Below are 23,372 nucleotides of genomic sequence, written 5' to 3' on the forward strand. Positions count from 1 at the left end.
GGGAGCGACCTGCCTGCAGAAGCAGGGTCAAAGGTTGCTCCCTGCTACCGCGCCACGGCTGCCATAAGAGGAGGGGAGGGTGGGAGTGGCAGCTGGGAGGAGGGAGGGCTTGGCGAATGAAAGGGCTGGGGCCGCAGGGGACGCAGCAGTGGGAAAAGCAGGCTACAAGAACAGTGAGGAGGAGGGGGGAGGTGGGAGGGGACGCAGGGGACTCAGCGGTGGGAAAAGCAGGCTACAAGGACAGTGAGGAGGAGGGGGGAGGCGGGAGGGGCCGCAGGGGGACACAGCGGCGGGAAAAGCAGGCTACAAGGACGGTGAGGAGGAGGGGGGAGGCAGGAGGGGCCGCATGGGGACGCAGCGGTGGGAAAAGCAGGCTACAAGGACAGTGAGGAGGAGGGGGGAGGCGGGAGAGGCCGCAGGGGGACGCAGCGGCGGGGAAACAAGGAGGAAAGAAAGATGCAGAGTGGAGGTGGCGCAGATGGCAGAGCGGGGAGCGACCTGCCTGCAGAAGCAGGGTCAAAGGTTGCTCCCTGCTACCGCGCCGCGGCTGCCATAAGAGGAGAGGAGGGTGGGAGAGACAGCTGGGAGGAGAGAGGGCTTGGCAAATGAGAGGGGTAGGGTCGCAGGGGACGCAGCGGCGGGAAAAGCAGGCTACCAGGACGGTGGTGAGGAGGGGGGAGGCGGGAGGGGCCACAGGGGGACGCAGCAGTGGGAAAAGCAGGCTACAAGGATGGTGAGGAGGAGGGGGAAGGCGGGAGGGGCCGCAGGGGGGCACAGCAGCGGGGACACAAGGAGGAAAGAAAGATGCGGAGTGGAGGTGGCGCGGATGGTGGAGCCGGGAGCGACCAGCCTGCAGAAGCAGGGTCAAAGGTTGCTCCCTGCTACTGCACCGCGGCTGCCATAAGAGGAGGGGAGGGTGGGAGTGGCAGCTGGGAGGAGGGAGGGCTTGGCGAATGAGAGGGCTTGGGGGTGGCGCCACAGGGGATGCAGCGGCAGGAAAAGCAGGCTACAAGGACGGTGAGGAGGAGGGGGGAGGCAGGAGGGGCCGCAGGGGGACGCAGCGGGGGGGAAACAAGGAGGAAAGAAAGATGCAGAGTGGAGGTGGCGCTGATGGCGGAGCGGGGAGCGACATGCCTGCAGAAGCAGGGTCAAAGGTTGCAATCTCAAAGGCTCAAATCTTAAACACATCTCTGGATTTCGGGAAGACAGAAGGGCACTTTGCGCTTGGTTGAGCTCTAGTTGGAGCTCGTTAACTTTTTGCTTATTAAATTTAACCAAAAAAGCCTTGTACGATATAGTTTCTCCTCTTACATGTGCTTTAAGTGCTTCCCAAATAAAGAATGGAGATGCTGAATCTTTGTTAATCTCGGGAAAGTTAGTAATAGAGGTTTAAAGAATCTGAACCCATCCTTCGTCTACCAACACGATTTATCAAAGCTCCAACGTGGACTGTCTCCCAGCTTGCCAGAAACATTTAGATTGACCTGGGGTGTTTAATGGTCCGAGAACGGATTGACATTTATATAAGAATTGTTTCGGGAAAGAAGAAATCAGGTTAGAATGAAGTCTATTCTAGAAGATGTATTATATTTTTTTGAAAAATACGTATAGTTAGTGTCCTGTGGATGGTCAGCCCTCCACGCATCAACCAATGCCAGGTCCGAGATAATTTTACCGAACCACTGGAAGACTTAAGGTTTATTCTTCTTCTTATTTTTAAGAGAATAATTGATCTGCAGATCTGGAATACCATTAAAGTCTCCTCCAATATTAAAGAGGTCGGGAAGTACACTTAAGACCTTGTAAAGACTCTGGAGAGCAGTAGGATCATCCTCTATTGGGCCATAAATGCTAGCCAGATGAATGTGATTATCTGAAATGAGAGTACTAATCACAACCCAATGTGCCTGCGGATCCCGATGGACCTGATATGCCTTCCCTGAAAACTCTTTAGACACTAAAATGGCTACCCCTCGAACAGTGGCATTAGCCGAGGCAAAGTAGGTTTGAGCAATAAAATTAGGGAGCTTTGGAAGCTTATTCCAGCATTTGAGATGCATTTCCTGCAACAACAAAAAAAACTGTGATTGTGAAGTCCTAAGCCAGTTGAGTAATGTGACGAACTTGACTTGATTATTAGCGCCATTAATATTACAAGAAATGACTCTTAATTCATCCCCTGGCCACCTTTTACCAAAAGTAGTCATCCTGCTATCTTGAATATTTCCCATGTAGGTTCTTTATAGGGATAGTGCTGTCGCCTACTTTGTCCACTGCTCCATTTCCCCAACCAAGTGCAGACCCCCCCAACCAGAGGCAGTATCTCCCTTCCCCCCTCCCTGGCAGGTCCAACCCGTCATGACCCCACCAAACAGTACATCACCCCTCACCCTCAATTCCTCACCCACATACCTGACACTAGAGTGCATTGACGTCCCACCCCTAGAGCCCTGATCTCCAAGAGAGCTTCCCCTGCGCATCTCACCTCCCTTGTATCTCTTGCCAAGGCCTATTATCCTTTGAGACCTAGTTTTCCAAACAGGCACCCGAATCTAAGAACCTGCGGACCATGAAAACATAAATACACAATATGCAATGTAAGAGCACCAATACATTGATAATATGCAAAATATAAAATAATCCCCAAGATACGATCTGCCGTGCTGGACATATAGACTTTTCCTCATCTTGTTGGTCCCGTTATTTTCTTTTATTTCTTTTTTTTTCCCTTCTCGTTCTTCACGAGGCACCTCCTTGCTTTTTTAAAAGCTCCAAAAAGTTCCTTGCTTCCTGAACGTTCTGGAAGACTTTCGCTTGTGCCTTGTACAGCACTTTGAGTTTCGCTAGTGGCACAATACCAGCTGGAGCCCCCAATCTTTTGAAATCGTCTATGTATCCAGCAAACTTACGGCGTCGGTGGGCTGCTGCCACTGACATGTCCAGCCAGAACACACGGAAGCTAAAGCCATCGTCCAACTTAAATTCACGTGCTTTCCTAGCTTGAGAGAGAGAATTTGCTCCTTGATTCTATAGTCACCAAAACTGACCAAAATTGTACAAGGATTATTTGAGTTAGCAGGACGAATAAATGATTGATAAATTCCCTTCCGTTTTTGCCTTATCCGGAGGATGGCTTTACAGATGAGCTCAGAGACCACCTTGGTCACAGATGAGGCTGTTCCGATCTCCTCAGGGACCCCTACAAATCTAAGGTTTGAGCGCTGTGATCTGTTTTCCATCTCATCAAGTTTGATTTGGAGGTCCTCTTGTTCAGATTGGATCTGAGATGTTGGAAGTTTCGACTTGGTTTTCAACATCCTCTAAGTCAGAGACCCTCTGCTCCCCCTGTGACACTTGAGTCGAGAGAAGAGTTAGATTAGTCTCCCTGCGAGTCTCCTCCTGAGATAATTTTATAGCTCGAAGCTCAATTAAGATCTGTCCCATCAGCTCCTCCATTGTTGCAGTGTAATTTGTTATGCCTACTGTGCTGACCGGAATGAGGGGGTTATGCAAAGAACTGGGGGTTGAAGGCATAGTATTAATTTCCAAGCTGTCTGAAATTGGGTCGAATACCCTTGGACAAGATCCACCCAATGCTAAAAAGAGGCAGTGACAGGTGGTACTCCGCTATTTTTTGCCGTTTATTTGCCTGGAGGAGTTGTTTTCTCAAGCCCTCCCTCTTTTGGTAAGCCCCCTTCAATTGTTTCAAGTGATTCTTTACCATTGCTACTGACATTTGAAAACAGCGGATAAGCAGGTTTCTTCATAAGTTTTCCTTGTGTTGAGGGGATGTTGCAGAGCAGACCAGAGGGGTGTTGCCTAGTAACACTAGAGTTGGTGATAGAGAGGGAGACACACTTGCCAAACAGACTTGAAGGCGTGGGTCAGCCGGGTGCAGTGCTGGTTGTGCAGAGCTTTTCACAGTGCTAGGATCCAGCATGGCTGAGAGACCCGACAAAGAAGGTGAAAGATTCTGGATCCCAGCAGAATCTCTTAAAGACCCTGCTAAGTCTTTTTGGTGAGAACTATGACTATACCTGCCTGTAGCAGGGGTCGGGTTTTAGATTTTGGTCCTTTTGTGTCCTTGCCCACTGTCCGTGCTTTAAACCCTCCATCCCGGTTCATACATTTAATTGTAAACTGAGGTTAAGACTGGGACCCTGAGATGGAGATGAAGCCGAGAGGAGGCCAAGAAGACTGAGGGAGTGGCAGCCAGAACAATTGACGTGGATGCCCTACGTTCAGGACAGAGACCAAACAAAAGTCATAGGTACCAGAGGGCACCAGGGACAACAAGCCGCATCCGCGTGAACAGATTCCGTCGCAACCCTGGCCCATGCAGGTGAGCTTAAAGGTGAGCCCGGCTGAAAACCAGATCCCAATAATGACCGAAATTTTAGGGGCAGCAAAAGTCTTGGGTACGGGTCTTTCTTCTTCAGGGCAGGCTATGTGCACAGCGAAATTTACAGCTTCACAGCTTTATTGGAGTAGTCCTGAGATCGAGGGGCATTTGATGGCTAACTGTATAATGCCCCCCCCACCATAAATGGCACACATTGTCTCCTTTTTTTTTCCTCCTCCCACCCTACTGACGTCCGCTTCTTTCTGCTTCCTTCAGTTTTTTGTTCCTTAAATTGGTGCAGGGAAAAAGTAATGACCACAGTAATCCCTTCACACTGGTCTCCAAACATACCTCCAAACTGGGGGACTTTCCCACGCTGCCACTCCCAGCCTCCCAACACATGTTATCACACTCTGTGTGTTCGAAGTCCGTGCTTGTTCGTGTCCTCCAAAATTGTTAAGCAAACTAAGGATGGGGGGGGGCTGCCTTCCAGAAAAGAAACAGTTTCTGAGTGGGAAGACCGCCGACTTCAAAATGTGTACATTAGGGTTTGAACAATAACAAATTGCATCTGAGGTATATCCCGACCTCCCGGCAGCTCCTAGAACAAGGCGGGAGGAGGAATATTGCCAACGCAGCCGCTAGAGATCAATGCGGCGCGATCCCCGGTGCGTCTCGTCCACCCGCCATTATGCTGCTCCGTGCGGGCTCTCAGTCACGGAGCATGAGGGGAGCTCCACGTGACTGCCGAGTTTTTTAATCTCAATGGCTTCTTGTGTTTCACACATCACTACTTTTTACCCACTGATCTCCGTGTAGGGGTTGTCTAAGGGATTAAGGTCCCTATGTAATATTGACACATTTTACCATAGATACAGAAGGAGTAAAATCCCTTTGATACATCAGGCCCAATGAGCCTAAAGTGCTCCACTATTGAATATCGAATTGCCAATCACCAACAGCAGAAAGACTGTGAAGCTGCAAGTCTGTCAGGATGACATGTAGCAAAGAGCAATCATAGGAGGGCACAGGTAGTTCAATGGCCTTCCTTCAATCATGACATGCAAGAAACTAGACCACGTGAGGCAAAATGTATCTTGCATAATGCATGTGAAATTCTCTGGTGTTTAAGGGGTATTACGATTAAGTGGAATTTAAATATCTGAAGAAGTGGAACCAAAATCCAACTATCAGAGAACGATGAATACAAGGATGGCAACTGACAGAATGACTATGCCTAAACTAATATCAAACATAAAAAAGAACAAAGTAAGACCATCTCCTTGAAGAAAAGTAAGCACAAAAAATGTAACTTAAAACTATATTTGAATAAAACAAGTTGTACCTGACACATGAATTCAACAGGATTTGTTGCATTTTCCAACAGGCTTCTAATTTCTTCCATGTCAGTGTAGTATTTGATTTGTCCTTCACAAATCATTAAATCATCACAGTAAACCTTAAGTGTCACACATCCAGAGGGCAGATCTGTTCAAAATAAAAGAAATCACATTAAAATGAATAATGACAAATGAAATCATTCACAGTTTGTTTTCATCCATTATTTCCTTCGCCCAGACCAACAAATCTAGAGCATAGATACTCAAAGTACGGCCAGGGGCCACACGCGGCCCTACTGACCTTTGCATGCAGACTCTAGTTGAACAGCAGCACTAGTTTGTTGTTTCCTTTACAAAGCACTAACATTCATGAAGGTATTAAATACATGGCAAGCACTTATTTACAGGCGAACTGAAGTGAAAACAAAATGATGCACAGGTGTCCCGTACCACTTACCTTTAAGAATGCCTTCATTTTTAAAGCCTTCTTGCAACAAATGTGTAAAGATATATTAAAGTCCCTTCAAAGTTCGAAAAAGTGTATTTTATTACATGCAAGAGCGTTTCAGTACATCAGATGGAAATTAGTGCATTGAGAAGTGTTTTCATTTTTTTTTTTTTTGTGAGTTTTCAAACATGAAGTTAGATAGATTAATGCCTCCCCAACCCTGACAAAATGCCAATAGTGATCTAAGAGGTACGTCAGTTGTTATGTGCACCCCCTGGCTCGCCTGGGTTGCTGTTGTATTAAGGACATTATAGTTTATTAGATCAAACACAAGAGCAGGTTTTGTACAGGGCACATCCTGAAGTTATATTTCGAGCTCCTCTTTTATGTGATAATGAAGAAGAAAGAAGCGAAGTGAAATAAACAATTGCCTAGGATCACACAATTTAGTCAAGTAAGAGTCCGAAATTGATCCCATGTGCAATTTAACCACTAGATGCACATATGTTGCTTCCCTATGCCAATCTTACACCTACCCCCACACCCGACCCCCACACTGCTGGCATCAATGCGACCCTTGGTCCCCCACAGACTGATGTTTTTGGCCCCTGGGAAAATGTTTGCGAGTACCCATGTAGTAGATTATCATACTGCAAACTTTGCACATTATGAACTTTTGCGGAGGTACATTTAAAATTAAAGCATGAGACACTGGTCCTAAAGGTATGGGAAAAACATGCGACAGACCATGTTGTAAAGAAAGGGCGCATTTTCTATTTTCCCATCAATACGTCAAGATGAAGACATGACAGAAAACTCAGGGCCTAGGGATTTTAAACGAAGACATGAGAGTGTGTGAGAGGTTGCGCCCCAGTTAGCAAGTTACATTTCTCCAGTAAAACATCCCTAGAGACTCAGCAGCAAAGGGGACCAGTACCAAGGCAAGAAACCACTTAGGTTGTCCTCTCTGTATCCCTTGTCTGTCCTACCATTTGGGGGATGTGCGAAATTATACACTTACCAGTCAGATTTTGCTGAGGAAACTGCCAAGAACGAAACCGGTTCCCAGTTCGTTCACACAGTCACAGCATTCGAGCAAATGGGAGGGATTTTCTCTTCGGATGGGTACAATACATACACTATACTACAGTGTGCTGCTCGTTATTAATCAAGGAGAGCGATGTATTTAGGACGTTCGTAAGCACGCACACACACTGCTCAATTCTGTTTGATGCACACTCTTTACTGACATGTGGTGCATTCTTCAAACTTGGGAGCAGTGCAGCATACCAGGAATCCCACAAATCATCTTTATGACATTTTAAACACAACGGGTCTTTCCGCAAGTCACAAGTGTCATTGCAGGTGTTCGCAGCAGGCACATGCATGGGGAGGCATATCGCACAATACGCTTGAAGAACAATTCATCGCACTCATTTGGTGTGAGAGGGGAAAAAGAAAACCTTTTTGTAACGGAACCGTAGGATACTACCTCCCTTGCCAATCACACTCAACTAAGGTATCCTATCACCCTTAGGTTTAAGGTTATACTGAAAATTGTTGGCCTCGTCTAAATTATCCAGAAGAAATTTTAAGCATTTTTATTTTAGACGCTCACACATCGTATTGGTGTCAAGCTTTATCATTGAGTCGAACCCTGGTCTCTAAAAACCAAGGTGGGCTCAACCATCTTCCAGGGACCACTTTGGATAAAGCTCCAGATCTAACAGGGAATGTATATAATTCAATTACCTTGTGGTTATCCAGTATCCTTTTATTGTGGGTACCACTGGTAAGATCAAAAAGTGTAAAAAGTTGGGTTTTGTAGGAAGGGGGTCACTATCCCTGTACCCTAGAGTAAGTTGTCAGATTTTATCCCTTTCGCACGTCCCACTTGGGGCCCCGGGTGTTCATCAGGACTGAGATGAAACCCCATTGTTTCAAACTTTTTTTGTTACAATTCTCAGAAGGACGATAACATCTATTCAGTCATCGGTTGTTAGTCACACAAGTAGAACATGGACAAAGCATGCAAAGTGTGATACCGGCCTACTTCCCCGCACATCAAATCTGAAGGCCTGCCAGTGTGACATGCTGCAGGGTCATGAAAACGAGGACCAATATATAACACAAAACAACACAGAAAAGCCTCATTAGTTATGAGATACCCGATGAGTAAATGGATATATATATTTACACCCTTTTAAGCATGCTCTGTCATGCCGATTTCATGCAAAGGTGCAAATCCATACTCTTGCTGTGAAGAATGCTGTGTGTAGGACTATGAATTCATGCTGCAGTCATGCCTTCAAATAAGGAACAGAATTATTTCCTTTATAAGCATTTACACCAGTGATCCCTCTGAGCCACACATAGATAAATATAAAAAAGCACACATGCCGAGGTCACACATCTTGCTGGCTTGTGTCTAAAAATCGTCATATTGAAACGTCACGTCTACCTTAAGTAATCGTTCTTACCCTCCAAAGTGTTTCCCCTCAGCCTATAAGGGGCTGGTGGGACACGTCCCTCTAGTCACACTGTGGTGAGATGCAAATCAAAGCAGGTTAGGAATGAACAATCTCACCTGATTCTCGAATGTACCAAGAAGAGAATAAAATTGTAGAAGAAACGATTCTCCTCTCCACTCCAAGGGCATTGTGTCGTTGGACACCTAACTTTTCGACAAATGCGCCTGCGCTGGTAACCAGTGGGTGCGAAGCTGGTGTATTTAAAGGAAGATCATCCTGACTCCATTGCCGGCGCTTTGGAAGGGGTCCTGTACACACTGGGTGTGGTGAGGAGCAAGCCTGGTGGCGCCCTTAGGGATGCTGGGAACAGTAGTTTCTGATCACCTCTGTGTCCCCAGGAGTGTCAGAAGTGCATCAGCAGCACACTTCTGGGGAGCTTCCCATTGTTTTCAGGCTAAGATAGTGTGAAGTCAATTCTTTTTACTATTTATATGGTAAAGAAGTGTAGGAAAGTACCATCTTTCTTGGCATGTTACCCCCCTTTTTACCTGTATGTTTTTGCCTGTCTCTCTGGGATCCTGCTGTTCAGGATCCCAGTGCTCATAGTTTGTGGGCTAATATGTGTGTTGTCAGCAGTGCTTAACTGTGTCACTGAGGCTCTGCTAACCAGAACCTCAGTGCTTATGCTCTCCCTTCTTTTAAATTTGTCACTATAGGCTAGTGACTTCATTTACCAATTTCAATTGGCACACTGAACCCCCTTATAAGTCCCTAGTATATGGTACCTAGGTACCCAGGCCATTGGGGTTCCAGGAGATACTTATGGGCTGCAACATTTCTTTTGCCATCCATAAGGAGCTCAGACAATCCCTTTCACAGGACTGCCACTGCAGCCTGCATGAAATAGTGCACACACTATTTCACAGCCATTTTCACTGCACTTAAGTAACTTATACCTCACCTATGTGTCTAACCTTCATTTACTGAAGGCTAAGTGCAAAGTTACTAAGTGTGAGGGCACCCTTGCACTAGCAAAGGTGTCCCCACACAGTCCAGGGCCGATTCCCGGGACTTTGTAAGTGTAGGGACGACATTACACGCGTGCACTACATACAGGTCAATACCTATATGTAGCTACAAAATGGTAACCCTGAGTATGGACATGTAAGGTGTCTAAGATCATGGAATTTTCCCCCCATTCCAAATATGGTATTGGGGAGCCAATTCCATGCATCCTGGGGGCTCCACCATGGACCCCCAGCACTGCCAAACCAGTTCTTTGAGGCTGGCACTGCAGCTACAGGTGCTGCCACTTCACAGACAGGGTTCTGCCCTCCTGGGGTCTGAGATGCTCAGTCCCAGGAAGGCAAAATAAAGCATTTCCTTTGGGAGGAGGGTGTTACACCCTCTCCCTTTGGGAATAGGTGTAACAGGCTGCCCCCGCATCTGGAAATGCTTTGAAGGTCACAGATGGTGCCCTCCTTGCATAAGCCAGTCTACACCGTTTCAGGGTCCGCCAGTCCCCACTCTGGTGCAAAACTGGACAAAGGAAAGGGGAGTAACCACTCCCCTGTCCATCACCACCCCAGGGGTGGTACCCAGAGCGCCTCCAATGTGTCCCAGACTTCAGCCATCCTGTTTTACAAGGTGTGGGGACACTCTTAAGGCCTCTGAGTGGCCAGTGCCAAAAGGTGACGTCAGAGACCCCCCCTGATAGGTCCATATCTGATAAGGTAGCCAATCCCCCTCTCGGGGCTATTTAGGGTCTCTCCAGTGGGTTTCTCTTCAGATTCTGCTTGCAAGTTTCCATCAGGAATCCTCTGCAACCACTGCTTCATCCTTCGAACTCGGATCGACCGCAGACTGCTCCAGGAACCACTGAAACAGCAACAAAGTATCCAGATGGGCTACTTTTACTCTGCAACTTCAGCTCCAGGCCAGAAACCCCAACAGTTTCTATGGTGTGCATGCTCTGGGGACTCCCTGTCTTCAACCTGCACCAGAAGGACCGAAGAAATTTCCCTTTGAGTGACGGAGTCACTTCCCTGCTCTTGCAGGCACCTTCTAAGTCAAAAACCGTTTCTCTTCGACTCCTCTCCTGGCGACGAGTGTGCTCCTTGGAACACAGGTGATGGACCCCTTTGACACAGACTGTCCTAAGGTCCTGCTGTCCAAATTTGGAGGAGGTAAGAGCTTGCCTTCCCTGTTAGCGACAGTACTCCTGTGCACCACGTTATCTTCACCTCCTGAGGTTTCTGTGCACTATTTACAAGAATCCTTTGTGCACAGCCTAGCCCAGCCCCGCAGCACTCTACCCTGTGGCACTCAACCCGCTGAGTTGTTCTCCGGCAGCGTGGGACCTTCTTTTGTAGTGCTGCAACAACCACAATCTGCACCATCTTTGTCCCTGTGTTGTGGGACCTCAGTGGGTGCTCACTGGTCATCTGTGGGTTCCCTACAGTGTTGGGAGCCCCCTCTGCCTCCTCAGTCCAAGTTGAGGCCCCCAGGTCCCTCTTGGGTTCAGGCAGCGCCACTTAGATGCAACACGCGACTTTGCTTGAACCAAGGCTTGTTTGAGGAGTCCAGCACCGAAACTTGCTTGCATCCAACGTCTCTTCGTGGGACATCCATTACATCATGCAGGAGCCCGTTGACATCTTCCTTGGGTGCATTTCTGCAGTTTTCATCCAACTAGGGACTCTTATTTTGCACCCTCTTCTAGGTTGGCAGGGGCTCATGTCTTTCCTGGATCTTGTTCCGACTTCTAAACTTGGTCTCCTCTCTTTGCAGGTCTTCAGGTCCAGGAATCCACCAGTTGTTGTTTGTAGTCTTGCTTGGTTCTTGCAATAATTCTAATCACGACTGGTAGTGTGTCCTAAAGAAACTCGCAGTAATTTACTCCTACTTTCCTGGGCTCGGGGTGGGTATTTTACTCATCTTTGTGGTTTTCCTACACTCTCAGCGATTCTCTACACACTACACTTGTCTAGGGAGGAAGTCATGATTCGCATTCCACTTTCTTAGTATATTTGTGTTGCCCCTAGACCTATTTTCTCCCATTGCATTCTATAGCATTTCCTATTGTTTACACTATCCCATGTCTAATTACTTACCTTGTTTTGGTGTCTAGTGTATATATTGTGTATAATACTTACCTCCAGAAGGAGTATTGCCTCTAAGATATTTTTGGCTTTGTGTCACCCAAATAAACTACCTTTATTTTTGGTAACACTGAGTATTGTCTTTACTTGTGTATAAGTACTGTGTATAGTTATAAGTGGTATTGCAGGAGTTTTACATGTCTCCTAGTTCAGCCTAAGCTGCTCTGCTGTAGCTATCTCTATCAGCCTAAGCTGTCAGAACACTACTACATTTCACTAATAAGAGATAACTGGACCTGGTGTAAGGTGTAAGTACCCAAGGTACCCACTACAAACCAGGCCAGCCACCTACAAGAAGGGACTTAGGTGTCCCAATGTTCCCATATTTTATGAGGATCACCCTACATTCATAGCCAGCGGATGTGGGAGTGGTCACATTCGTTATTTGGCGGAATGACAGGCTAGCATCATGGCGCCCTTTGGGATGATGGGAAATGTGGTTCTCCATCCTGCTGTACCTCCGGGACTGCTGGAACAACATCAATGGCTAACACACAGGTATCCACTCAGTTTTATGACATTTCATTATTTTGAGGAAAAATACTGTGACTCCTCAAAGCAGAGTTTTTATGTGTATTCCCTATTTTGATTGTACAAAGGAAGGGAAGGAGGGGTCACATGCCCCAGTGTTTCAATGTGTTGGCAGAGAGCCCTGATATAGATATTCCCATGTTTCGATTAAAAGGGGGAATTCAAGTTCTTGAGTGAAACTATTCCTATAATAGTTAAGGATACTAACTTATTTATCCCTGGGTACATGCAGCTAGCATGCTGTCTCTTGACGAAAAGGTTTCCTATTCCATATTACTTTTGACACAGACCTGTTCACTTAGATATTAGCTGCCAGTCAATGTATTGATCAGATTCCGTGGGATATCATCATTCAAACCCTGATTGTGTGAATTTAATCTCTAGACCCTGCTCTGTTCCCTAGTGGTGAGGGTCTTAATAAAGTCCTGGGTCATACTGACCTTTTCTAGTACTGTCAGTAACATTTCATTTTCATTCTGTCCTTTGGATAACAAATGATTGGTCATGCAGGTTGTATTCCTGTGGCGCTTCTTGGTGCTGCGATGTTCTATTATCCTGAGCCAGACTTTCCTTGTAATCATCCCATGTATTTTAGAATACATGGGCAGGTGATTATGTAAACCACAGTGGTTGAGTTACGGTTTGTGTGGTTTGTTTGTCCCCAAGGAAGAACGAGGAATAGATCTAAGGTTTTGGTATGTGTCGCAGGGAAGGTGTCCTGGGTCTGTTGGGAGGTTCTGAATTGTTTTCTGCTCTCCTAGTACATTCTTTCTCAGTCTGGTATGTTTCATAGACTTGTGCCCTTTTTAAAGGAAAAGAGGGGGTTTGCAGTGTGAGATTCTTGCTGGTGAGGATGCCCCAATGTTTGTTAATAATCTTCTTCATTTTATTGTAAATGTTAGTGTATAGTTACACATTCTACCCATGTGATGTCCTTCCTTCCTTTGTCTATCACCAGGTTGCCCCTACTGCTGTATGTGGCTTGTTTCTCCGTCTTCTGTATCAAATGTGTGAGATAGTGCATATTATTTTATTTCAGTCAAGGTTTTTGCCTCCAACTAGAAATCTTTAAGGTTGGAACAACTCCTTCTAATGAGTAGGAGCTTCCTGAATGGAAGTTTTTCCCTTAGTGCTTTTGGGTGTGCACTCTCAAATCTCAAGAGGCTGTTTCTGCCCCTAGGTTTTATATATACCTTAATGGTTAACATTCATTCTGATCCCGTAGTGAGTAGATCCAAAAAGGCTAGATTATGCTCATTGAATGTCATGGTGAACTTTAGAAACTAATTTCTCGAATTTATCCGATCTAGGAAAATCAGAGTTTTTTCTGATGTCCTCTCCCAAATGATGAGAACACCATCTATGTATTGGCACTAAAGTTTAATCTCATCATGGAACAGGGTATGATCACAAATGTAGACACCAGGGATTTATTTTTTATTTGAAATTGGCATAAGGGGAGCGACCCCTTGGGCAAGGGTCGCTGCCCCGGGGGGCAATATTTTTCAAGGCCTTTTCGGCCCCCCTGGGGGCATATCGGCCTATTTTTAGGCCGATCTGTCCCCAGCGGAGGAAGAATCCACTAGGCGCCAGGGATCATTTTTTTTTGTTTTTGTTTCTTTTGTTTTGTTTTTTTTTAGTTGGGGAGCGACCCCTTAGGCAATGGTCGCTCCCTAGGGAGCAAATTATATTTTAGGCCATTTCTGCCCCCCCTGGGGGCAGAAGCCTCTAGGCACCAGGGATACATTTTTTGGGGTTTTATTTTTGTTTTGTTTTGTTTTGTTTTTTAGAGGTGGGGAGCAACCCCTTAGGCAAGGGTCGCTCCCCGGGGAGGGGGGGGGAATTATTTTTAGGCATTTTCTGCCCCCCTGAGGACAGATCGGCCTATTGTTATTAGGCCGATCTGCCCCCAAGTGTGGCAGAAACCTCTAGGAGCCAGGGATTAAAAAAACATGTTTTTTTTGTTTTGTTTTGTTTTTTAGAGGTGGGGAGCGTCCCCTTAGTCAAAGGTCGCTCCCCTGGGAGGCAAATGATATTTAGACCATTTCTGACCCCCTTGGGGGCAGATCGGCCAATTTTGGTTACGCCAATCTGCCCCCAAGTGGGGGCAGAAACCACTTAGGCACCAGGGATTGGTGTTTGTGTATGCTTTCTTTAGGGGGGCAGCCCCTTGGGTAAGGGTCGCTCCCCATGGGAGGACATTACTGTTGGCCATATCTGCCCCCCCTGGGGGCAGATGGGCCTATTTTTGGAAGGCCCAGCTGCCCCCAAGGGGGGGCAGAAAGCCCACCAGAGGCCTGGGATTTTTTTTTCAAAAATAAGATGGTGGGGGTGTGGCCATACCCCCACCCCAAATAAATGGGGCCAAAGTTTGCCCACCCGTGGGCAGATGGGGCATTTACCCCTGATCCACACCCCGGGGGGCAGAAAGTCTACTAGATTCCAGGGAATTTAAAAAAAAACAAAAAATATTGGGGTGGTGGCTAACAACCAGTATGGGCCTGGTTACGCCTCCACCCCAACTGATGGGGGTAACAGCCTTTCAGCTCTTCCCCGCACTCTAAAACATCTTATCCCACAGCAAGCAAGAAGACATTTGATTATTTTGGGTTTTAGTTTTACATTTAGGCCATGAGAGCTTGGCTAACTCTCAAAATCGTCCCACTTGGAATGGTGAGGGCTGCACTTTGTGGACTTTGGGACACTGCCATGTAGAAAAATCCACAAGACCTAGACACATCTGAAAACTAAACATCTGGGTGATTCCAGGGTGGTGTGGTTCACATGCACCAGCACCATTTTTGTACCCACAATCCCCTGCAAACCTCCAACTTTGCTGGAAATCACACATTTTTCCCACGTTTTTGTGATGGAACCTTCCGGAATCTTCAGGAATCCACAATATTCCTACCACCCAGCATTGTCTCATCTATACCGATAAAAATTCTGCTGCACTTGTCAGCCTAAAAATGTTTTTTTGCAAACTGCCCTTCTGGACCCACTTTTGTTCCCCCTCAATATCAACATGTTTTTGGCTCTTCCCTTTCACAAGCACTTGACCCACCTACACAAATGAGGTATCATTTATACCGGGAGACTGAGGAGAACATTGGGTGGTATGAAATTTGTCCCAGTGCGGTGATCCCACACAGAAATGTGGGGAAAATGTGATTTTTTAGCTAAATTTGAGGTTTGCTGAGGATTCTGGGTAAGAAAACACTGGGGGATCCACAAAGTCACACCTCACTGGACTCCCTTGGGTGTCTAGTTTTCAGGAATGTCTGGGTTTAGTTGGTTTCCCTCAAAGGCTGCTGAGCCCAGGAACAAAAACGCAGGTGCCCCTGAAAAAACAGGTAGTTTTTGTATTTGATAATTTTGATGTGTCCAGATAGTGTTTTGGGGCATTTCCTTTCGCGGGCAGTAGGCCCTCCCACAAAAGTGAGGTACCATTTTTATCGGGAGACTTGGGGGAACGCTGGGCTGAAAGAAATTTGTGGCTCCTCTCTGACTCCAGAACTTTCTGTTACCGAAATGAGAGGAAAAGGTATTTTTTTGGCCAACGTTTGAGGTTTGCACAGGATTCTGGGTAACAGAACCTGGTCAGAGCCCCACAAGTCACCCCATCTTGGATTCCCCTATGTGTCTAGTTTTCAAAACTGCGCAGGTTTGCTAGGTTTCCCTGGGTGCCGGCTGAGCTGGAGGCCAAAATCCACGGCTAGGTGCTTTTAAAAAAACAGCTCTGTTTTCTTTGTGAAAATGTGATGTGTCCACGTTGTGTTTTGGGGCTTTTCCTGTCGCGGGCGCTAGACCTACCCCCACAAGTGAGGTACCATTTTTATCAGGAGACATAGGGGAACACTGGGTGGAAGGAAATTGGTGGCTCCTCTCTGATTACAGAACTTTCTGTCACCGAAATGAGGTAAAAGTGTTTTTTTGGCAAAATTGTGAGGTTTGCAAAGGATTCTGGGTAACAGAATCTGGTCCGAGCCCCACAAGTCACCCCATCTTGGATTCCTCTAGGTGTCTAGTTTTCAAAACTGTGCAGGTTTGCTAGGTTTCCCTAGGTGCCGGCTGAGCTAGAGGCCAAAATCCACAGCTTGGAGCTTTGCAAAAAACAGCTCTGTTTTCTTTGTGAAAATGTGATGTGTCCACGTTGTGTTTTGGGTGCTTTTCCTGTCGCGGGGTGTATGCCTACCCCCACAAGTGAGGTACCATTTTTATCAGGAAACATGGGGGAACGCTGCGTGGAAGAACAAACACATGTTTTGATGTATTTTGGCTAATTTCTTGTTCTCCTTCAGGAGAACCCATAAAGTCTGGGTACCTCTAGAATCCCTAGGATGTTGGAAAAAAAGGACGCAAATTTGGCGTGGGTAGCTTCTGTGAACAAAACGTTATGAGGGCCTAAGGACAAACTGCCCCAAATAGCCCAAAAAAGGATCGGCACAGGAGGGGAAAAGGCCTGGCAGCGAAGGGGTTATGTACCAATCCACAAAACCAGAGAGCGGTTCCAAGACCGATCCTATCCCTGATACTATAGGGCGTCCAGGCACTGGAGTTTGCCTTAATGTTCATGCTTCATATACACTAGTAACACATGAATGTGTTATAGATATGAATACAGACAATTTTAAATTTAATGGAATAGATGTAGTATTGCCAGATCAAAGGGGGGAGCAAGGCAATAAGAGAGTTACATTTACACCAAAAAAAAGCCAAATGGATATGCAGGTTGTGAGATGTAGATAAGGGACTTACCTCTGATAGTAAATTGCATCAATTTCTGTGACTACTTGCTGTTATATTATATACCTTTTCCTTCTGCTGTCATCCAACATATATTTTTTTGCGTGTGTTTGTTTTTATCTTACTGTCCTGACTATAAGACCTTTGGCCTAGTTACCTACTACACCGTCTGATTTGATGCATCAGCCTACTCTGGTTTGTAACCTTGGATAGGCCCAGTTTGACATCCCAATATGAACATATGTTAGTTTTCTGATACACAGCTCCTCTTACTATCAGTATATTTAATGATTATGGAAATTCATTAGTAGTGCTTGGTTTTCAACCAATATGACAACTTTAGGACTAACTTGTTTGAGAAGGCTTATGTTTGGTCATATTTAATCTGAAGCTACCTTTTTTGATGCAAAAGCAGGAGTTCGATGTGCGGCGTGTCCCAGAGTGAGTTTAAAACTCTTTATGATGATCTATTCATTCAGTTGTGTCTTGATCTACATGTTTAGAGGTGCTTTTGTTTAGTGACAAGGGTTCACTGTGTATATTCTTTCTAGTCTTTTACCATTTTGTCCTTAATATCTATATCTGTGGGTGAGTTTTCGATGCTAGTCCTACCTTTGCTTAAACAATGAACCGATCATGCCACTGGGTATATAACAATAGTTATTATTCTTGCTTATGTTATAATTTGATAAAATTATGGCATTACGGTTTTATAAGTATTGGTTTAGGTGCCCGTTGTGTTGATATGAGATTTACCCACATTAGTGAGAAAATGAAAAAATCTTTTTCCAAATGTATGTGTATAATATATTATTATTTTTGTGGGATGTTATTATTGCTTTTTCTTGTTATCTTGATTTTCTAATTTGTGTACATTTAAAAGTGGATCTAATAATCGGTAAGAGCACGATAGTCTGTTCACTGTTTCTATGCAGGAATTGGACTCTTTTTTAAAGGAAGTAGGGCACCATGTTTTTGTATCACAATTTTGACAAAGACCAGCAGGTCGAAACACGTAAGCTGCTTTTGGAAGAACATTTTATGAGCTAAGTCATGAAGTGCTGGCTTCTCCTTGCTTATGGAAGGTGCTTGGTGACTATATATAGATATATATATATATATGTCCGGTTGAAGGCATTTTGCCGAATCGCATTGACACATTTTTGTGGGAGATAGCGTTTTCACTTTTTATATTTACATAATAAAGCATCGGATTCTACAAGAAAGGACTGGTTTCTTCAATTGCAGATACAGATTTATCGTATATTACGTTATGGTGCAGCTGGTACGATGAGATGTTCTCATCGTTTTTGGAAAATATACATATATATATATATATATATATATATATATATATATATATATATATATATGTGTGGGTGTATATAATACACACTTACTTTTGGATGTGGACTGTAAAACAGTTCAGTCAACACTTCCGTTATCGTACTGTTGTCTGTGATATTTAGGATTGTGGTTTGTTTTTAATGTCAAGTGCATGCTCTAAGATGGCAGCTGAACTAGTGGCAAGGATAGTTTTCTCTCCTTTGTTTACCTTTTACTCAGATTTATATTTTTTACATTACATCTATGCTCTATTCTTATACTGGACAGCGCATGCCTTATGACTTGACCAATGCTATTAATAGGCACGTGTGTGATGTTTAGGATTGCAGGTTCTTCTTAAATGTCAATTTTGTGCCATTAAGATGGTGGCCGAATGGCAAATGGTTACAAGGAAGGTTTCCTCCCCTTTGTTTCTTTTTTTGGTTAGTGCTGCATTTCCAACCCTGACAAAGTCGGGGTGTGGTCTTTTGCTTTGGAGGCAATGACCAATGGGTATAAAAACCAAAGTAGGACTAGAGCTTGGGTACTCACAAACATTTTCCCAGGGGCCAAAATTACAGTCTGGTTTGTGGCAAAAGGCAGTACCGCTGGGCCTGAGGGTAGGGCTGGGGTCAGGGGCGGGACAACAGGGGTGGAAAAAAACCTGCCTCTTTTCAAAACAAAAACATTACTAGACAATGCAGTAGTTCAAAGCCAGCTATAACTACTAAGCTACAAGGAGGCCATTTTGATAATACACCTTTATTATAAGACAATAGCAATCTTAAGAGGCATTGCATGGTAATCCTAGTTAAACGGATATCCAGCACAGGTTTAATTGAGTCCAGAAAACAGGTATGTCGAAGAAAGATATACTAAGAACTTATTTTACACTTCATGTCTCCTATTAGTGTCTTGTAATCTGCTACTATGTCTGAAAAAGCAAGTCTTAAGAGCTGATGCAGATGTAAGTCTGAAAGCTTATTTCTGAATTTACTCTTAAACAGTCCCATTCTGGAAAACAAACTTCACAAACATATGTTGACCCAAACATTCAAATTACTTTCTGGGCCACTGAAAAAAGGAAAGGAAATTTGTCAGAAGGCACAATGTTTCAGAATTCTTCTGGTGCCTGCCCCAAGAAAGGTGCTTCGAGAGCTGAATTGTGCTGCATTTCTATCAGCTCCATTTGTGCTTGCACCCTATTCATGCCAATAAGTTCAACAACATCAAGATATCGTGCACTCACCATCCAGGGGTTTTTAACCAACCTGAACAGATGGGTGAAGGCTCTGAACAGAGAAAATTGCCATTTGATCTCTCCAGATATGTCCTCAAGACATACACCAAGGTTTAGCGTTGGCAGCGTTTCTAGTGCATTTGGAAACCTCAGCGCCACAGCAAACAGTTTTGGGAAGTGGTTGAAGTCAGCAAAATCCACTTGTTCTTTGAATAGCACAAGCTTACTTTCAAATGAGTAAATACCATTCATCCTGGAGTATACAAGCTGTTGTTTGCCTTGCTGCATCAAATTGAGAGCATTGAAGTGTGCAAATAGATCTGAAAGACATAAAATGGAGCATTATAAGCCATTTCACATCCTTTAGTTCTGGGAATGATAGACCCATACTGTTTACAAAGTGTTTAATTTCAGGGAGCAAAGCAATGAATCACTACAGAACTTTTCTTTGCTTAGCCATCACACTTCAGTGTGCATCAATAGGTCTGTATATTCAGCTTTGGAATCCTGCAACATAGCTTTAAAAAGTCTATAGTTAAGGTCTTTGCAGTGAAATTTACAATTAGGACGCTATTCAGTTCTCCGTGCTTCAATTTTGCACACAAAACTTCTTGATGAATTATGCAGTGGTAGTCTATCACAGTCTGTCCAGTGAGCTTCTTTTTAAGCATTGAGATGGAGCATATGTCATGGCCTTCCATGGCAAGAGATCCATCTGTTGTGATGCTGACTAGAGTGTCCAATGGTATGTGATGTGTTTCAAATTAGTTGCAAATGCTATCCAGTACATCATCTCCTCTTGTGTGTCATTGCAGTGGTAGCAGGCACAGGAGCTCTTCTTTGGTATGAAGTGATTTGCCAAATACCTCACCCAAACTAATAACGGGACCACATCACCTATATCTGTGAACTCATCCATGGCAATGCTGAAAAACAGTAACTCTTTGACTGCTTTGATCACCTGCTCCTGGACTTTTTCACCCATTGCCTCTATTCTGCATGTACATATGGAATCCAATAGCTGTAATGCACAGATTTCTTTCAAAATGCTGGCTTTACGGCTGTAGTTTTCAAACAAATTTTCAGCTGCTGAAAGGAAACGTTTGTTCTCCAGCTCTGCCTGCATGATGGTTTCTTATGTTTGGCAAGCAAGAAGCATATTTTGAATGATGCTTCTGTAACAGCCTCAGATTCCTTCATCTGAGAAACGAAGAGCTTCTCCTGGAAAAGAAGTGATTGCATTTACAGTGCCACTTTTGCCAAACGCAGTTTTGAGTGCAATGGGAAGTTCTCAGTATATCCTGCTTGGCGAGTTTTGCAGTGCAGCTCTAGGTTATACCTTTTAAGAACATTAACTTTCTCTTTGCAAAGCATACAAGTGGCTTTCTCCTTTGGCCATTCAACAAACAGGTTCTCTACTTCCATGCTGCCTGGAATGACCGGTGTTCACTCTGTATGGATCTGGGTCATTTGCAAGGCTTGGTAACTGGACTGTAGGCCATTGAAGAGCTCTCCAGTGGGTTTGTTACTGTGCAATAAGTAACACTGACCAGGAATCAGATTCCCCCCTCACGATCGATGCATGATAATGTTAAAGCATGAAAAAAGCACCCTAGCCAGACACTGCGCGTCCGCTCCCTGGCCATCCTGATCATGGCTGTTTGGCTAAGGGTAAGAAGGAAGACACATGGGGATTAGAGGCACTCACAAAATGGCCACCAAAGCAGGGAAGTCACGCTTGAACACATGGTTTGCCAAAGGACAGAAATATTAAAACATAACAGGTCCAAGTCCTCCAGACATATCACTAACTATTCCTCCAAGAAGAGTAAAAGCAAATTGTTAAAACAAACTGCAATATATCACTCAAAGTAAAGGTGACTCCATCTTTGTGGTAATATTAAAGCATGAAACAAGCACCCTACCACGCGCACTGCGCGTCCGCTTCCTGGCCATCTTGGACAGGGCTATATAGCTTAGGGCCAGACTGCTGACCATTGGGGATTAGCGTCACTCACAAAATGCACACCAAAGCAGGGAAATCTCACTTTAACATATGGTTTTCCAAAGGACAAAAACATCAAAACCTAACAGGTCCTGAGTGCTCCGGAAATATCACTGTGTATTCCCCCAAGAAGAGTAAAATCAAATTGTTAAAACAAACAGGAATATATCACTCAAAGTAATGTCACTCCGTCTGTGTGGCAATGTTAAAGCATGAAAAAAGCACCCTACCTAGTTAAAGCACAAAACAAGCACCCTATACACAGATGATTTAGAGATCATGGGAGACCAAATAGCGAGTTGATTTCATAAATTTCCATTTCAGAAGCTTTCCTCTTGACTCATATCAGGGCTAAACCAGGAGATAAGTCAGGTGGAGGGCTTCTTTAGGGAACAGCAGTTAAATTAACCTCTGCATGACCTAGTGTGAGCAGTTGGTAGATGAGATTCTGCTAGCAATTCTAACATTCGATACTGCCAAGGGTTTTGGCAGAGTGAGCTGACCCTTTCTAAATAGGGACATTGGACAATATGACTTGGGGGAGGAATTCTATAGAGCAATCCAGTTAATTTACAAAGAGCCAATGGCGAGAACTGAGGTAACTGACGGACTGACTAAACAGGTTTTAATAAAGAGAGGGCTGGCAAGGATGTCTCCATTGCTCTTTAATCTATATATTGAACCCTTAGCAATAATGATGAGGATGAACCCTGAGATTGCCCTGTTTGAATATAATAAATGGAAGAGGAAAGTTGCGCTCCTGTGAAGAATGGGATTATGTATCTTGGGGTCACTATAGTACATAATCTGGAAAAGATGGCCCAATTAAATTTCAACAACGCAGCAACAGACACCGAAAGACTGCTAAGGTCATGGATGGGTGTTTGTCTTACAAACTTTGGGAAAACAAACATGATAAAGAGGTTAATACTTCCAAAGTTTAATTTCATTTTTAATGCAATTCCACTGACATATAGATTGGAATGTTACAAGTAACTGCAGGGGGAGGGAATTAGCTTTATCTGGGCGTCGAGGGAGGCAATAATTGGTTGGAACAAACTCCACAGGAAGATAATCAATGGTGGCATAGCAGTCCTTGACTTCCAATTTTATTGTTGTGCCTCTCAGTTGAAGACTTTTAGGGTACTGCTAAGGGGGGAGGGGCAGCTGCAGATGGAGTCATTGTTCCAGGCCATGCTGAGAGCCTTGCCACAAGGAGGTAGACAGTTTTTGAATAAGTTTGGGAATCCTACATTCTTCAAACAAGTTAGATTAAAGATTCTGAAGGCATCTTGTGGGCTATGGGTACGGGTTAGATGTATTTTAAGGATACCCTACTACAGTGAATTCGCTCCAGTTTGGAATTCGCTTGGCACCGGTGTTATCAGGATAATCTAGCCAAACCTGTGAAAGAAGCAGAACTAAATAGCTGGGGTCAGATTATTAAGGATGGTAGTTTGATAACCTTGGATGATATATCCGGGACTACGGATAGCAGGTTATCTCAATTTAAATATTACTAACTAGCTAGCTGAGTACATGGGTTGCAGCAGGAAGAAAGCTTGAATACTGAAATGGGAGGATCTACAGCAAGAGGGTGCTCCTATGAAGAAAGAGGTGGTGAAGTAGTACTGGATGATAGTGCAAGGCACAGCCACAGCTTTTACCTCTGATGAGCTAATCGTGGGCAAATACAGAGAACATGTATAAATGTCTCATTAAACTGGTGACACAAATGGTATTGCATCTCCCCCTATGGGAT

The 23,372-nt window shown here is 44.6% G+C and overlaps 1 protein-coding gene across 3 annotated transcripts in view; it reads right to left on the reverse strand.

Annotated features, from left to right (window-relative positions):
- The window catches only part of PIK3AP1 (phosphoinositide-3-kinase adaptor protein 1), a 1,392,564-nt gene that overhangs the window by 830,720 nt on the left and 538,472 nt on the right, over positions 1 to 23,372 (reverse strand). For all 3 annotated transcript variants that reach the window (XM_069240444.1, XM_069240442.1, XM_069240443.1), the window contains exon 6: positions 5,688 to 5,830. In XM_069240444.1, the coding sequence (XP_069096545.1) occupies positions 5,688 to 5,830 (143 nt within the window). The remainder of the gene's footprint in view (positions 1 to 5,687; positions 5,831 to 23,372) is intronic.

The sequence above is a fragment of the Pleurodeles waltl genome, chromosome 6 (assembly GCF_031143425.1).
Source record: "Pleurodeles waltl isolate 20211129_DDA chromosome 6, aPleWal1.hap1.20221129, whole genome shotgun sequence".
NCBI lineage: Eukaryota > Metazoa > Chordata > Amphibia > Caudata > Salamandridae > Pleurodeles > Pleurodeles waltl.